The sequence below is a fragment of the Pavona decussata genome, unplaced genomic scaffold, assembly GCF_977016875.1.
Source record: "Pavona decussata unplaced genomic scaffold, jaPavDecu1.1 SCAFFOLD_281, whole genome shotgun sequence".
Classification (NCBI taxonomy): Eukaryota; Metazoa; Cnidaria; class Anthozoa; order Scleractinia; family Agariciidae; genus Pavona; species Pavona decussata.
In genome coordinates, this window is record NW_028145682.1 from 555,001 (window position 1) to 568,597 (window position 13,597).

The 13,597-nt window shown below is 39.6% G+C and overlaps 1 protein-coding gene, 5 non-coding genes and 1 pseudogene across 7 annotated transcripts in view; 6 read left to right on the forward strand and 1 right to left on the reverse strand.

Moving 5' to 3' along the window:
• The window catches only part of LOC146455239 (small ribosomal subunit protein uS10m-like), an 11,589-nt gene extending 9,954 nt beyond the window's left edge, over positions 1–1,635 (forward strand). For both annotated transcript variants that reach the window (XM_085094528.1, XM_085094530.1), the window contains one exon: positions 1,109–1,635. In XM_085094528.1, the coding sequence (XP_084950654.1) occupies positions 1,109–1,282 (174 nt within the window). In that variant the 3' untranslated portion in view covers positions 1,283–1,635. The remainder of the gene's footprint in view (positions 1–1,108) is intronic.
• An 8,303-nt stretch (positions 1,636–9,938) lies between these two features.
• LOC146455240 (uncharacterized) lies at positions 9,939–10,958 on the forward strand (annotated as a pseudogene).
• A 999-nt stretch (positions 10,959–11,957) lies between these two features.
• On the reverse strand, positions 11,958–12,030 carry Trnat-agu (transfer RNA threonine (anticodon AGU)). The gene has a single exon. It is a non-coding gene; the product is annotated as a tRNA-Thr (tRNA).
• A 728-nt stretch (positions 12,031–12,758) lies between these two features.
• Positions 12,759–12,831, forward strand: Trnat-agu (transfer RNA threonine (anticodon AGU)). Its single transcript has one exon. It is a non-coding gene; the product is annotated as a tRNA-Thr (tRNA).
• A 183-nt stretch (positions 12,832–13,014) lies between these two features.
• Positions 13,015–13,087, forward strand: Trnat-agu (transfer RNA threonine (anticodon AGU)). Its single transcript has one exon. It is a non-coding gene; the product is annotated as a tRNA-Thr (tRNA).
• A 182-nt stretch (positions 13,088–13,269) lies between these two features.
• On the forward strand, positions 13,270–13,342 carry Trnat-agu (transfer RNA threonine (anticodon AGU)). The gene has a single exon. It is a non-coding gene; the product is annotated as a tRNA-Thr (tRNA).
• A 182-nt stretch (positions 13,343–13,524) lies between these two features.
• Positions 13,525–13,597, forward strand: Trnat-agu (transfer RNA threonine (anticodon AGU)). Its single transcript has one exon. It is a non-coding gene; the product is annotated as a tRNA-Thr (tRNA).

A 13,597-nucleotide genomic window follows, 5' to 3' on the forward strand; every position in this document is an offset into this window, starting at 1 on the left:
AATAAAAGATTTGACAAAAAAAAAAAAAAAAAAAAAACGAAGCAAAACAAAACAAAACAAAACAAAAAAACCATTCAAAGCCAGTTATCAAGAAAATTTAGTAATGGTCCCCACAGGTAAATTGCCCGTTTCGAAGATGAAACGGATACTGGGGACGAGTTTTTAAGTTTTCATTTGATCAGAATTGGAGTCCATCACAAGAAAGATTGGATTAAAATATAAGACAAGACAAGTTGGATTAAAATATAACACGACCTGTGAAATAAAAGATTTGCCAAAAAAAAAAAAACGAAGCAAAACAAAACAAAACAAAACAAAAAAACCATTCAAAGCAGAGACAGTTATCAAGAAAATTTAGTAATGGTCCCCACAGGTAAATTGCCCGTTTCGAAGATGAAACGGATACTGGGGACGAGTTTTTAAGTTTTCATTTGATCAGAATTGGAGTCCATCACAAGAAAGATCACATAATTAGTCAGTTTATTTGTGTCCTCGAAGCCTCTTTGTGAAGCTGAATATTAATAGTATTATACTGAAAGAAGCCTGTTGGCTTGCGAAGGCGCATTTTGGAGGGCCTTTTATCATGGATAGGGGGCCAAAATATTGTAGTTTCAGTCTAGAGTAGAGCATAAGAGCTAGTGATAAATCTGAACAATACAGTTCTCGTTTTCATTTTTGATGCGTGGTCAGGAAATTTTTGTCTGTCGCTTTGATGGCAGATTAAATTTTATACCGTAGTGTTTGTTGCCGTGTAGCGCAGAAAGATTTCAAAATAATATAACCGTGTTCACAAAAGGTATTCAATTGCCAATTGAAATCTCTTTGTAATAGGAACAAACACCCAGCCTTCCTTGGTGAAATTTGTGCTCCACGTTTAATGCACTACCGCGATTAAACCCTTCTTCGCAGACCCAGGGCCAGAGCTAGTTCTTGTAAACTTACCCGTTTTGACTTTCTCTTGACCCAACTATCTGCCCCTGGGGCTCCTAGGATGGAACACCCCGGGGAAAGGGGAAGCTCCCAGCCCTGTTTCCCCATCTTCATATCAAGGGGCTGTCAAAGGCCGAACCACTGCTTGAGATTGACTGATCATGGACTTGTTCTGCAGGTTACGAATGTGACTGGCAGCACAGCGGACACTTTCCTGGAGTACATTCAGCGGAATATTCCTGAGGGAGTTAGCATGAATGTTGAACAAACAGCTCTAGAATCATTCCCTGAATTCTTTGAACTGCCACCTCAGGCGCAAGCCTTTCTTGATGAAAAGAAAGAAGATTCATAGACGTCGGTCGTTCATGCAGCAACAACAGCTACGGGACATTAACTTTTGTATAAATATCAAGAAAATGTACATTCGTGAAAAACTTTACTACTTTTTTTTTTTTGGAGCGCGTTTTTAAATGGGAGTCATCAAACCAAAGCTAAAGTAATTACTAACCGGTCAGAGCAGGCTGGCGTAAGAAAAAGAGTAAACCAATCAGAATTGTGAATGCGTCAAGCGCGGAAAAGCAAGTGAAAACGAGACACCATTAGTGAAGGTATAACTTCGGATTGGTTAAAAAGGAGGAGTAAGTTTCTCCAATGACAGACCAGTAAAGTTTGACGTCTGAATCGGCTGTCAAGGCTGTGCCAAAAGTTCGACTGGTTGAGTAGCTACTGCACCCGGCAGAAAAGTGGGTAACACTCGTTCCCGTATCTCAAACTGACCTTGGACATTGAGTGATTGGACAAGTGTGATTTATACTTCATGTATGAAAATTTAGAAGAAGAAACTTCAAGAAAGGTTAGTTTGAGATATGGAACCAAGTGTTTACCACAGGAGTGCGGGACCGATTCCGGACTCCCCCCTCCCCACCTCCTCCTTCACTTCGCAAGTATAAAAGCTGTGGCAGTGAGACTTAGAAGATAGATAGTACATCTAAAGATGTCTCCTTCCTTTGAGGTCCGCGTCGTGAAGTGATCACCTCATGTGACGTAAGATTTAGGTCATGTTCACCAAATGACAGCCATCTTGGATCCGCCATCTTGGTTTGCTGATCTTCCCAAAACTTCTGGAAAGCGCCAAAATTGAACGAAAAGTAACCAAAACCATTTTGTGAAAAAAAAAAACCCTGCCTGTCAAAAATTGGTTGCCATGGTAACATCAAAGTCAATAAAAACTAACCGAAATCAAATTTTTCCCAGATAAATTTCTGAAAACGTCATGACGTTTCAGGCTGTTTGCTCAAATATTGAAAAAGTTATTCAGGTTCAAATCCTCTGCTGGCACAATCCCACCCCCCCCCGGTCTAGATAGGGTTAACGAGATTTGATTTCACGCACTTATAAAGGTGACGGCGTCCGTAATTTGTCATCGATAATTCGCGGTATGTTCTTGGAATAAACTTAATGTTCAACAGATAGGATCTGAATGCCTTCTAAATGAAAGTAGTTGTACGAAATAAATCGTTCTTGTCAAAGATAAACTGTTATTTTAAGGTTACTCCAAACCTTCGCGGGTGCCTTCCCGAAAAAAATTCGTACGCGCGTTGTTTTTTAGGAAACCACCACAATCTATATATCGATAAAAAGCTTATTTAATGCACAAATCGATAAAATTATAAGCTATTTTGGTTATTCCTCTGCTAAGGCGAAGGAAGCCGGTAAACATTAAAATGACAGAGCGCCATTCCGTCGAATTAATCGGGTATCAAACGTGATCTCTGACGAAATGTAGTTGCACAGTGTTAATCACAAATCATCAATCTCTCAAAGGGTGTGAGCATTTCCCCGTATTCCTATTGGTTTTCTTTTAATATATCTGTCAAGTTCCAGTAAAAAAGAATTTGCAAACGTGTTGCTTTCCGAGGCCGCCAGGAGGGAAGTATTTGATTTTAAAAAAAATGCCGACACCCTTTTGTTCCCCGTTGTTCAGTTAACTTTCGGACCAAATTTCACGAAATTTCGTCAATTCTACATACCCTATTAATTCATTTGAAGAGGAGGCATCTTGCAGAAATCGCATTGCGAGTTTTCGCCTTCTAAAGATTTAGAAGCATGTCACGCCTCCTGGGAGAATTGTGTCAACACCGGGCTCACACTGTGAGCCGCCAGCCAATAACATAGCAGAACCCCTGACGTTCACAGGAAGCAAAATGGTGCTTCGCGGGAAAGATATAGTTTTTTAGTCATGTTTTTCCCAGTTAGCATCTGCGAGCACGTTTTCGGTATTACCTAGGGGAAAAAACGTTTGACAAAAAAGAAACGAAAAGAAAAGAAGATAAACAGACAAGCAAGCGCCAATGCAGCATCATAGCGAGGCGCTAGTGGCCGACATGAAAGCTATCGGGTAAGTTTTGTTTGTGTTCAGTAACATTGCAGGTCTTCGAATTGATGAGCGTATTTTGGTTTATAAACCAAGATGTGCAAGAATACTAGAACCCCCAAAGGCAATCTCCTACACTTAACCAGGCTTGACGATGTAATAAATGAGGTTTAAAAGCATGGTTTTATTTTTTTTTTATTTGTTGAATATGTCGAGAGATACGACTTTTTAACGCATAATTTCATACGCGTTCCACATGATAAAAACTCGCTTCCATTTTTCAATTGAAAATGAAGTTCTTATGTACAGTCTTTTATAGAATATTGAAACTACAATATATAAGGTTTTTAAATTTAATGAAAGTACATTTACAGTAATAACAACATAAGAGTTGCACAGTTTCAAGGTGAAATCAGTAAAAAATACAAGTGTGTAGCGTGAATCGTGAACTTGTAAACAAAACCGGAAACGAAAGTTTATGCGAATATTTTTCAATAAAAAGCAAGCGCGCACAATAATATCTCATTGCATCTCATAGCACATTTTAATAGCTTTATTTTGGTGCAAGAAGGAGAATTTTACGCTGATTCAAACCCGAGCTATAGAGTTTTGAACATTTTGCATCTTAAGTATCACGTAACACGCATCAACAGAGAGGCCGTCACGCGCACTGGAGATGTAAGAAAAACTAAACGTGTAGCTACTTTCGGTAGTACGTTTTCAAATAGTTTATTAAACAACGTTTTAAAGCATGGTTTTCTTCCGTTCAATAGTTCAAAAGACATGAATTTTCAAACTTTTGGTTATACGTTAATGACTGACGCATAATTTCCATGCGTGCAAGATAATAAAAAACTCGCTTGAATTTTTCAAATGAAAATGAAGTTCAAATCGACATTCTATTATACAAGATTGAAAATAGAATATATAAGGCTTTCAATATCAATTAAACTACATTTATAGCATTAAAAGGATAGGAGTTTCCCACTTTTCAAGTTGAATCAGTGAACAGAAGAAGTACGCCTGTGTCTTTTCAGTTGTAGCATCGCGTTTTTGAGTTCTCTTTCGAGGAGCTCGTTTACAGCTTTCTCAGGAGCCTTTGTATGCGCAGTCCACGAAACATTGCTCACTGGCCTAGGAAGATTCAAGATACTTAGCACCTTCTGTGCTTCAAAGTGATAAGAAATTGACTTGCCTATTTCCAAAACCACAGCACTAAAACTCGAGTGTAAACAAAAAATGCTAATAAGTTGAAATGAAGCCGTTGCCGCGAAAAGGTCGCAGGGGAGTCCACGCCTTACAGAGATTATGTCACCTTGAAAACTTATTTTAACTTTTTTACGAAAATACCTTTTTCTCAATGTTCTCGCGCGTGTTTTAAGATTTTAAATAATTTGTTTTTGAAAATGTAAGTTTAAGTAATTAACTTTAATTTGATCGAAAAATAAACATTCGGCAAAAAGTAGCCCCTCGAAGGTTTGGAGTAACCTTAAGATCTTAATTCTTGACACAGTGATGACAGAGTGTAATTCACCGTAAGGAAATATGGGAATACGTATGGGAATATCGAAAATCCTCGTATTATCGTACTAGATTGCGATAGATATTCTCATTTAACATCAAAATAAACGTAGTTTTACCTTAAATGTTGTGTGTTGTCGTTCCTGAGGTTGAAGACGGCGATTTTAGCCATTTGAAGGGTTCGGCGTTGAACGTTCACCCGAGCGTAATAGAAGAGTGACAAGGGAGGAAAACTTGTTTTGAAAGGGTTCCAGCGCCGGAGCGATTTTTCCCTCAAAAAACGCATCGCTCCGATTTCAAACTTCACAGCATAAAGGTCAAAAGATTTTTGATTCATCTCGTACCTTCCAATCGAAAATCCATCCAAACGGCCCGGAGCTAGTCCTCGAAGAAAATCAAAATCCCACAGTATTCGAGCGACTGGAATGCGTAGCAAAATTCATACGTGCCAGCCAACCGTCCCGCTGATTGCCTCTTTCTGATTGGACGACGTTAGACAATGGCACGTATGAATTTTGCTACCCATTCTATCACAATCTAGTACGATAATACGAGGATTTTCGATATTCCCATACATTGCCTCTATAAATTCAAAATACAAACGGTCACATAGTTTGTGTGGGCCCCTGTTGAAAAACATGGCGGCTGTACATTTTACCACAATACCTTGCAAACCTAACACAGCCAACTTTTTTGTTTCGCCCATGTAGTACAAACATTGTGTATGTAGTTAGGTTTAAGGCTTTTAGGACTTTTCTCTAGTGTGAGATTTTAAGAGCGTTTTTAGGGATTTGTACGCTAAGAGTTATGGGTTATTGTATCAGTCGCCATCTTTGTCGGTAGCGGGTGGATTTCCAGAACGGACCAGTGGCTCGGTTTGGCAGTCTGTTGTTCTAGGAAAGAAATCGTTCTGTCACAGGAAAAACTGTCTACAACATCGGTCACGGCACTCGCTCGCTTTGGTTGTTGGATAATCTTCCAGTCACAGAATTTTGCTTTGCTGATTCGCGCCTTGAGACACTATTTGAGTTTGAAGATTACGTCAAACGTTATGAACATGGTAATTTTATTCTGCACTGGTGTTGTCCATGAAGTTTTCCACGATTGTATTTCACAGTATTATTCAACGGTCCAACTATTTGTCTAGTCAACTGAAAGTTAAATAACATATTACATGAGTTAGAAATGTTGACAAAATTGCAGAATTGTTGCTTTTAAAAAACGGCGTTCATTTGAGATCATTTAGTTGTGTCGCTTCTGATGCCGCTTAATAAACCGTCGTCCTTCTCACCGTGTACAAAACCGCTTTAATGATTTGAATAATAGAAAGACTTAGAATTACCATGCTGCTGAAGGACAACATGAACAGACTTAGAATTACGTTTACGGTAAATGGCAAACGGCAAAAATGACTACCTGGTCATGTTTATCTGCTGTTTTAAGTTTCTCAGTAAAATTGAGTAGTTTCTTGTTAGCATGAAAAGCCAGAATTGTTTTGCACTGTATTCTCGTCCATGTACTAATTATTTCAAGAAAACCGGCATACACGCGAATTTCACGTTTGCCGTTTGCGGTAAACGCGATTCTGAGAGCGCTTTCCACTCGTCAAAACTGGCTGCCAAGACCAGTTAGTTCGTAAACGGAATGTACCAATTTGAAGGATAAGTTTTATGCTGATAGTCCTTCGAATTTCTTCAAAATAGCGTGTGCCATTTTCTGAGAGGTTACTTTTTTTAAGATTTTGCAACAACATCCCTTCAAAATGACGCGTCCAGTTACAGACTGGCCGGTCAACACAACACAAACATATCTTTTCCTATGTAGAGACCTAAAATTTGCACCTTCTCAAATTAGGTGTCAGCAAGAGACGTGAAAGAGCGGTTGCAACAATTGAAAAATGGACCTGAGATCAGTTGAATGGCAACAAACGTGAGTGCATCAGCAACCTTACAATCAATGGCACTGAATTACATCAAGAAGGAGTCCTATCCTCCTTAATTAGTAGATACCCGCAAAAATTTTGTCAAATGTGTTGTAAGGAGTGTTCCATGATTATTAAAGCACAAATGTTGAGCAAAAACTCATGATGAGTCAAAAGTACATTGTTTCAACTGCCTTTCGAACATATTTTCACCAAGTGTGATTGTGCACCACTTGGAACAGGGGGGTGGGTACTTGGGCACCCGCTGTGAGATACCTACAATTTTGGGGCAAGTCAATCTCCTTCAAAATATGTCTGATAGAGGCCAAAATTGGCAAGAAGATACAAAAAGCATTGTAGAATGCAATGATCTACTTTTTGTAAAGGTGTGAGGAGGTGATGTTTCCACGGCAACGGTCAAAGTTAAAAAATACTTTTTCTTCGTGTTGGCTTGCTTTTATTGAGCCAAGTTTCAGTCTAATAACTTCAAAAACCACATCATTGCATTCTACACCCCCAAAAACATAAGATCACCAAATTTCATGAAAATTGAACAATTCGTTTTCTCAAACGACCTGCCCCAAGACAGCGTTACAGTAAAAAAAAAACGCAAACTTTTTGTACACATAAATTTTCCACTTTTTTGAGAAATAAAGCCATTTTATGTCATATTAATCAGGTAAAACTCATTAAAATAGGTTGGGCCCTCTCGCTCTTCATTTTGTTCATTCCGACTCTTTCGCTGGCTACGGTGAATCTGGCGGCGAACCTTTGTTGCATCAAGAGCCTTCTGTCCTGCAGCACATAGTCTTTGCTGGTCATTGGTGGTGAACCCAGACCTGCAGTGCCCTCCAGTTTCCAGATGGAGCCCTTCAAGCACACTTTGTAGGGTTTTTGCACCACCATTGAACAAGTTTACATTGAACAAGTTTACATCATTTGCATGGCATTGAGGGTGGTCACAGCCGGGACTCGCTACGACATCACCCAATCAGTGATTCGTTTAAGTCACATTGGAGACGGGACCAAAACTTCTGAGTAGTCGTCCGTGTAACGTGAAGGCGTAACCATTTGCAGATGTTAAATCAAAGAAAGCCACGTCTCCTAAGTTATTTTAAGACCCTTATTGTTGGTCCGGTCAGGATTCGAAGCGGCTCAGCAGTCTGGTGCTCTAACCGAACTGCAGTTAGCTACAGAGGTAGTAGAATCAATTTAGCTCAGAGTTATAACCTTGAGGTTGTTTACTAGAGATGTTAAAAAAAACATTGCCATAAATGTTTTTTTTTTCTTATGTTTTGAAGTCCTAGTTTAAACTCAGCGCGTGAATAATATGTAAATCGTATTTGCCTTGTTAACCTCCCTGTCATGTTAGACTTCCGACATGCGAAGTGGGGCGTCCATACTTAATCAAGTCCCATGAACCTAGTTTAAGGACGGTGCCTACTATTGTTACTGCGCATACGTTCTGCGCATCTCGAGATAGTCGGGTTTCCTATGGGTAGTGCGCACTTATACAGGGATATTTTTGCGCGGTTTAAAACTATGCGGAGAAAGCAGAACTTATTAAATGCTTTTGGTATCTCAAAAGAAAATTGGGGGTAACCATGCATTTTTCAGAGATAATTAAGCTTCAATTTAGGAAAAAATCCCATACATTGCTTTATATTTTGGCGTTTTTTAGAGATATTATTGCTTAATTATCTCTGAAAAATGCGTGGTTTCCCCCAATTTTCTTTTTGGATTCCAATAGGCCTTGCTGAGATCTGCTTTTCCCGCATAGTCATAAACCGCACAAAAATACTTCGGTATTAGTAGGCACCGTCCTTAATGGCCTTACCTCCCACGAGCCTTCTGTAGCTCAGTGGTAGAGCATCCGAACTAGTAATCGGAAGGTCTTATTTTCAACTCCTGATAGGAGCAGTCGGATTTTTTTTTCCGGCCGAGTATGCCTGCGTCACTTTCTAGAATAATACATCATTCTTATTCATTCACCAGGCCTGAAATATGCCATCACATTTATTTCATAATGTTAAACTTGTTCTTAAAGAAATGAGATTGCTAAAAACGTTTTGCTAGAATATTCCAAACGACTCTTTCCTCTGGCTAGTTTTGCTTGATAATATTAAATGTAAGAATTTCCGTGATCACCTTTCAGTGAGCCACTTTCTTGGAAAGCAATGGATTTCATTAAATACCAAAATCAGAATTAACTTCGTGTGCCAAATAAGATGCTTTTGTCTGTCGGTCTATAACGATGAATTGACCATACTAACCGCTCCCAAAATATATATAGACTGCAAATAAATCATATTTAGATTAAGTAAGTAAAATATATAAATATGTGGATGCAAATACACTTTGAGTACCATATCTTACCTTGCCGGTTATGATCTTGTCTTCATAATCTTACTCGTCTTCATAATCTGTGCCACCAGTTTGCGTGTTGTTATTGGCTACTGTAGGAACAGGGCATCTGGTTACTAATTTTGCCTTCTTCGGAGCACACGAACAGCATGTCTTGAGAAGATTATATGAATCTGTTAGTTCTTAGTTGCGTTGGACCTTAGGAGAACGCATCCTGAACTGTTGTGTGTTCTGCGGTTTCGCGGGTGTCCTCTGTAACTAAAGAGTGAACTTCTTTGGTTGGGCTACCTTTGGACTGTCGTGTACTATTTCACGGCTATTTTGAGTTAATTATTTTGGGCTGCGCACTCACTGGTTCTTAGTTTGCACGATAAACAAAAATTTCCCCAACCTTTTGTGACATATTGAAACCAAACATGAAGTCATATGAAAACGACGAAAAGGTCTGTTTTATATTAAGTACCCAAATTCAGGGTTAGGTGCATTTCTGGACATAAGCGCAATATGTTCCAACAAATTGTCAATGATTATTAGAAGAGATAGTGTATTTCCTGTTTTATTACACCCATTTTGAAATCACTGGTGATCCTTGCAATCTGATTGGCTCTTAACAGTGCGATTTGTTCACGAATTGCACCATTTTTTGCTCTAAATCGCATCCTTTTTTTCAGCCAATCAAAATGAAAATGAAATAATAATAATTAATCAAATTTCATGGCTTAGCTGCACTAACCAATCAGATTGCAGAAAAATATAGGGCAAAAAAAAAGTCATTTGTGGGAAATTTTGCACTTTCTGTTGTCCAAATTCCTCATTTTCCAGATAAAAATGGATAAATTCAACTACTTACAGTTTTTAAACAACGACAATGATCTTCTTGCGGCTGAAAAATTTAGTGGCAGATGATTTTCCAACTTTTGCGGCCAGTTTTAATTAAATTGTCGCCAACTTTTCTCCAAATATTGCTGCAGTTCCGCCAATCTCGAGTCCACCGGAACCCAAACCAAAACAACAACAAGACAAAGCAGCAGCCGTTTCAAGATTTCCTGTAGTTTCAAACGAAGATATCGAAGAGCTCAAACCAAAGGATATCATTGTCTGGTACACAAAAACCTGAATGGGCCAAAATACAATCGGCACCATTATGAAGTCCATGGCTTCCTGTCTCATGACTAACAAGAAGATTACGAACCAATTTTACGAACCACAGCATGAGAAAAACACTCGTCGTCAAACTGAAGAAATCCGGTCAGTCAGTCGCGGCGCCATGTCATCTGTGAAATCACGGGCCATTCACGGGAATCGTCTTTGAATGACTGCGACGAATTCGAAATTGACGAAAATCAGAGAAAGGAACTTTCTCACATAATCAGTGGATTCAGCAAACCTTCAAGCCAAAATAGTGCAAGCGAATCCTCAAAAGTCAGCCAAAACACTGCAAATGGGACCGCCTCAAATCAAGCGATTGCCGTCCAACAGCGAGTTCCTCTGTCATCTATTCCCCTCCAACAACAGAGCCAGATGTACCTGGCAATGGGTTTAAATCCTGTATTTCAGCCTGCTGGATTTCCAGGATTCTAACCTTGTTTTGCTCCCCAGTATATGGCAGCTTTCGCCAGCAGCTCAGCTTCTGTTCCAGCACAAAATTACTCGGGTTGTACGTTCAATTTCAGTTACTCCAAAGAAGCCCAGAAGTCTCTGAAACCACAGAAAAAGCGAAGGGCTTACATTATTGAGTCAGACGATGAGGACTAAGTTTAGTAGTGGACACTTTTTAGAGAGATTCAAAATGGCTCTGATCTGGCTGGTAGCTGCTGTGGCTTGACATCTTTGAACTGATCAAAAACTGTTTTACGCACGAGTGAGTCCTGTCACATGGCATTATCATTTGCATAATTATGGCAGCGTTTCCGGTTCCGCTTTTTTAAAAACCGGGTTTTCTCAAGTGGATAAATAAATATGAATATTGACAATCAAACTGTGTCATTTCAAAATGGGTGTAATAAAATGGTAATTGAACTTCGTGTCGTGCAATTTTGGTCTGAAATCATACTTGTGATTTCAAATCGAACTCGTGCTGCGCGCTCGTTCGATTTTGAAATCACGCGTGTGATTTCAGACCAATTGCACTCCACTCAGTTCAATTACCTTTGTTAAAAGGACTCAGATTAAATTAGTCGTATGCCTTAGCGCTCCATGCCTCAATATGAAAGGCGCTCACAGAACAATACCAACAATTACATACCAACTTCCTAGGCGCGGATAACACTTGTTAGTGGCAATAGTACTGCCGTAACTTTTTTTCATTTAAGTTACCTTTAAAGTATTTGTGATGCGTCTATGCCACGCATTAACTGGTGATCGAAATAACCTCTCTTCTGTGAACAACATTTGTGAAAGAGTAATAAGTCATACGTAACATATTTTACTGTAACTGTGACAGAAGTCATTGACTTTTTATGCCACTGAGCAAAAAAACAGCCATATTTTCATCGTAAATTCTACATTTAGCGACCTACTGTCAACATTATCCATTGCAATAGGCCTTGGATTTCTATTCCCCTCAAGTTTCCCACAATAGCTACCTCTTATGCTAAAATGAAGATTAAGACCTTTGTTGAAGGAGGTTCTGGTTACAATCAAAGTTTTTCTCCGCGATCTCGAGAGAGTGGTCATTATCTTCGGTGAATCGCTCAGAGATATATCACAATAATGTATAACAATTATTACTAAAAATTTCAGTTTTTGAAAGAAATGTGATGGTATATTTCCAGCCTGGTGAATGAATGAGAATGATGATTATTCTGGAAAGTGACGCAGGCATACTCGGAAAAAAAGAAATCCGAGTTCTCCTATCAGGAGTCGAACCTAAGACCTTCCGATTACTAGTTCGGATGCTCTACCACTGAGCTACAGGAGACTCGTGGGAGCTAAGGTAAACTAGGTTCATGGGACAAACATCCTGCATACTGCTAGGATTTGAATGTCGAACGGTGGTATATGAAAGAAATGTGATGGTATATTTCCAGCCTGGTGAATGAATGAGAATGATGATTATTCTGGAAAGTGACGCAGGCATACTCGGAAAAAAAGAAATCTGTTTGTCCCATGAACTTAGTTTACCTTAGCTCCCTAGAGTCTCCTGTAGCTCAGTGGTAGAGCATCCGAACTAGTAATCGGAAGGTCTTAGGTTCGACTCCTGATAGGAGAACTCGGATTTCTTTTTTTCCGAGTATGCCTGCGTCACTTTCCAGAATAATCATCATTCTCATTCATTCACCAGGCTGGAAATACACCATCACATTTCTTTCATATACCACCGTTCGACATTCAAATCCTAGCAGTATGCAGGATGTTTGTCCCATGAACCTAGTTTACCTTAGCTCCCACGAGTCTCCTGTAGCTCAGTGGTAGAGCATCCGAACTAGTAATCGGAAGGTCTTAGGTTCGACTCCTGATAGGAGAACTCGGATTTCTTTTTTTCCGAGTATGCCTGCGTCACTTTCCAGAATAATCATCATTCTCATTCATTCACCAGGCTGGAAATATACCATCACATTTCTTTCATATACCACCGTTCGACATTCAAATCCTAGCAGTATGCAGGATGTTTGTCCCATGAACCTAGTTTACCTTAGCTCCCACGAGTCTCCTGTAGCTCAGTGGTAGAGCATCCGAACTAGTAATCGGAAGGTCTTAGGTTCGACTCCTGATAGGAGAACTCGGATTTCTTTTTTTTCCGAGTATGCCTGCGTCACTTTCCAGAATAATCATCATTCTCATTCATTCACCAGGCTGGAAATATACCATCACATTTCTTTCATATACCACCGTTCGACATTCAAATCCTAGCAGTATGCAGGATGTTTGTCCCATGAACCTAGTTTACCTTAGCTCCCACGAGTCTCCTGTAGCTCAGTGGTAGAGCATCCGAACTAGTAATCGGAAGGTCTTAGGTTCGACTCCTGATAGGAGAACTCGGATTTCTTTTTTTCCGAGTATGCCTGCGTCACTTTCCAGAATAATCATCATTCTCATTCATTCACCAGGCTGGAAATATACCATCACATTTCTTTCATATACCACCGTTCGACATTCAAATCCTAGCAGTATGCAGGATGTTTGTCCCATGAACCTAGTTTACCTTAGCTCCCACGAGTCTCCTGTAGCTCAGTGGTAGAGCATCCGAACTAGTAATCGGAAGGTCTTAGGTTCGACTCCTGATAGGAGAACTCGGATTTCTTTTTTTCCGAGTATGCCTGCGTCACTTTCCAGAATAATCATCATTCTCATTCATTCACCAGGCTGGAAATATACCATCACATTTCTTTCATATACCACCGTTCGACATTCAAATCCTAGCAGTATGCAGGATGTTTGTCCCATGAACCTAGTTTACCTTAGCTCCCACGAGTCTCCTGTAGCTCAGTGGTAGAGCATCCGAACTAGTAATCGGAAGGTCTTAGGTTCGACTCCTGATAGGAGAA